This window comes from Quercus suber, unplaced genomic scaffold (assembly GCF_002906115.3).
Source record: "Quercus suber isolate HL8 unplaced genomic scaffold, Cork oak 2.0 scaffold_1272, whole genome shotgun sequence".
NCBI lineage: Eukaryota > Viridiplantae > Streptophyta > Magnoliopsida > Fagales > Fagaceae > Quercus > Quercus suber.
In genome coordinates, this window is record NW_027070664.1 from 7766 (window position 1) to 9462 (window position 1697).

The 1697-nt window shown below is 35.8% G+C and overlaps 1 protein-coding gene across 1 annotated transcript in view; it reads right to left on the reverse strand.

The window, feature by feature from the left end:
- Positions 1–440: 440 nt before the first annotated feature.
- LOC111993011 (trimethyltridecatetraene synthase-like) overlaps positions 441–1697 on the reverse strand; it is an 11719-nt gene continuing 10462 nt past the window's right edge. The window contains exon 5 of the mRNA XM_065769684.1: positions 441–1063. Within this exon, the coding sequence (XP_065625756.1) occupies positions 551–1063 (513 nt within the window). The 3' untranslated portion in view covers positions 441–550. The remainder of the gene's footprint in view (positions 1064–1697) is intronic.

The window sequence follows — 1697 nt, forward strand, 5'->3', positions numbered from 1 at the left end:
TATTATACTGGAGAATTATTTTGAGAATATTTTATCTTTGATAGGATTAGAGCTCTGACAATTGTAATGATATTTTAGGTTGCTGGTTGCATTTATTTAATATTTTTATGAATTATTTAGCTTGAATAGATTTTTATTATTTATATTTTTTGGGCGTTACACCCGTGCTTGAACCCATGACTTTGTCTTTACTTATCATTGCACCAAGATTCGAAGTAGGTGAAACCGTCCCTACAATGTCCCCTTTGAAGAACGAGAAAAACACACTTAATTGGAGTAGGATGGGAAATTTTGCCATTGATTAAACTGGTTATGTTTTCTTTTACCAGTGTTTTATGATATGCCAACACCCCCTAAGAATTATAAATTTTGTTAAGTTAGTAAAACTTTTGGTTTATTTCTTAAATAGAAGGCCCAGCATAAACATGAATAACATTCCCTAAAAAAAGAAATGAAAAGACATTTATTCATGACTACGACCCAATTATTTTGTAGCTTGGAGTAACAACAAGGTCGGTAAAAGAAAATATATTGCATATGAAATTAGCAACTAATAAAGATGAAGTGAGAGTCTAGGCTCCATCACTGCAACAAGTGGGAATTTACGGCATGTTGTGAGTCCATAAACTTCATCCATGCTCAACTCTTCACATTTCATATTGTCTGGTAATTTCCAGTTAAACCCATGTAACATATTTGCCAAGGTAGAGCTAACGACCTTTCGTCCAAGGCTGTAGCCAGGGCACATTCTCCTCCCAGAACCAAACGGCAATAGTTCAAAATTTTGTCCCTTCACATCGATATCTTTGCCCAAAAACCTCTCTGGTCGGAACTCTTCTGGTGCATCCCATATAGATGGGTCTCTCCCTATACTCCATGTGTTTATGAAGACTCTAGTTCCTTTTCTGATTTTGTAGCCGGCTACATCACAATCTTGAATTGCTAAATGTGGTACAAGTAATCCAGCTACAGGGTGCTTCCTCATTGTCTCTTTCATAATTGCATCAATATAAGGAAGTTGTGGAATGTCTTTCTCTTCCACCCATCTCTCTCTCCAATTACTCTATCTAGCTCTTCAGTGGCCTTTTTGATAAGGTGTGGTTGCTTTACTAGCTCAGACATTGCCCATTCTATAACTGTTGCAGAGGTATCCGTTCCTCCAGCTATTAGGTCCTAATTTTGATGCACATGACCACAGAAAATTTCAATATATGATATTGGGCAATCTGAAATGCTAGCAATGGTCGGCAAATAATATGGACAAACTTCGTTTTATTATTTCCCTATGATTAGCCTGTTTATTATTGTTGGGTAAATTGTAACTATCCACGATAAATTGCAGGTAGATTATGGGTAATTAAGGCCATGTTTGGTTTAGTGTGTTTTTTCAGAACCTTTCACTCATTTTTCATAACTCAATACGCGCTTTTTGTGGGCCCACACCGAATGAAGTTGTTTGGTTTAGTTTTCATTCTCAATTTCTATAATTCATAACTCAAAAAGCTGAGTTAGAGTTGTGGAAAATAAATACTACTTTTAGGAGTTTTCAAGTGATTAAAACTGAGTGGGGGCCAACACCAACGGACACGTTTATGACCACACAAATTATATATTTTCTCTCTCTTCATTATCACAAACTGATTTCTTTCTCTCTCTTTTTTTCTTTGCACTTGACAAATGATCATGACTCTTGTATA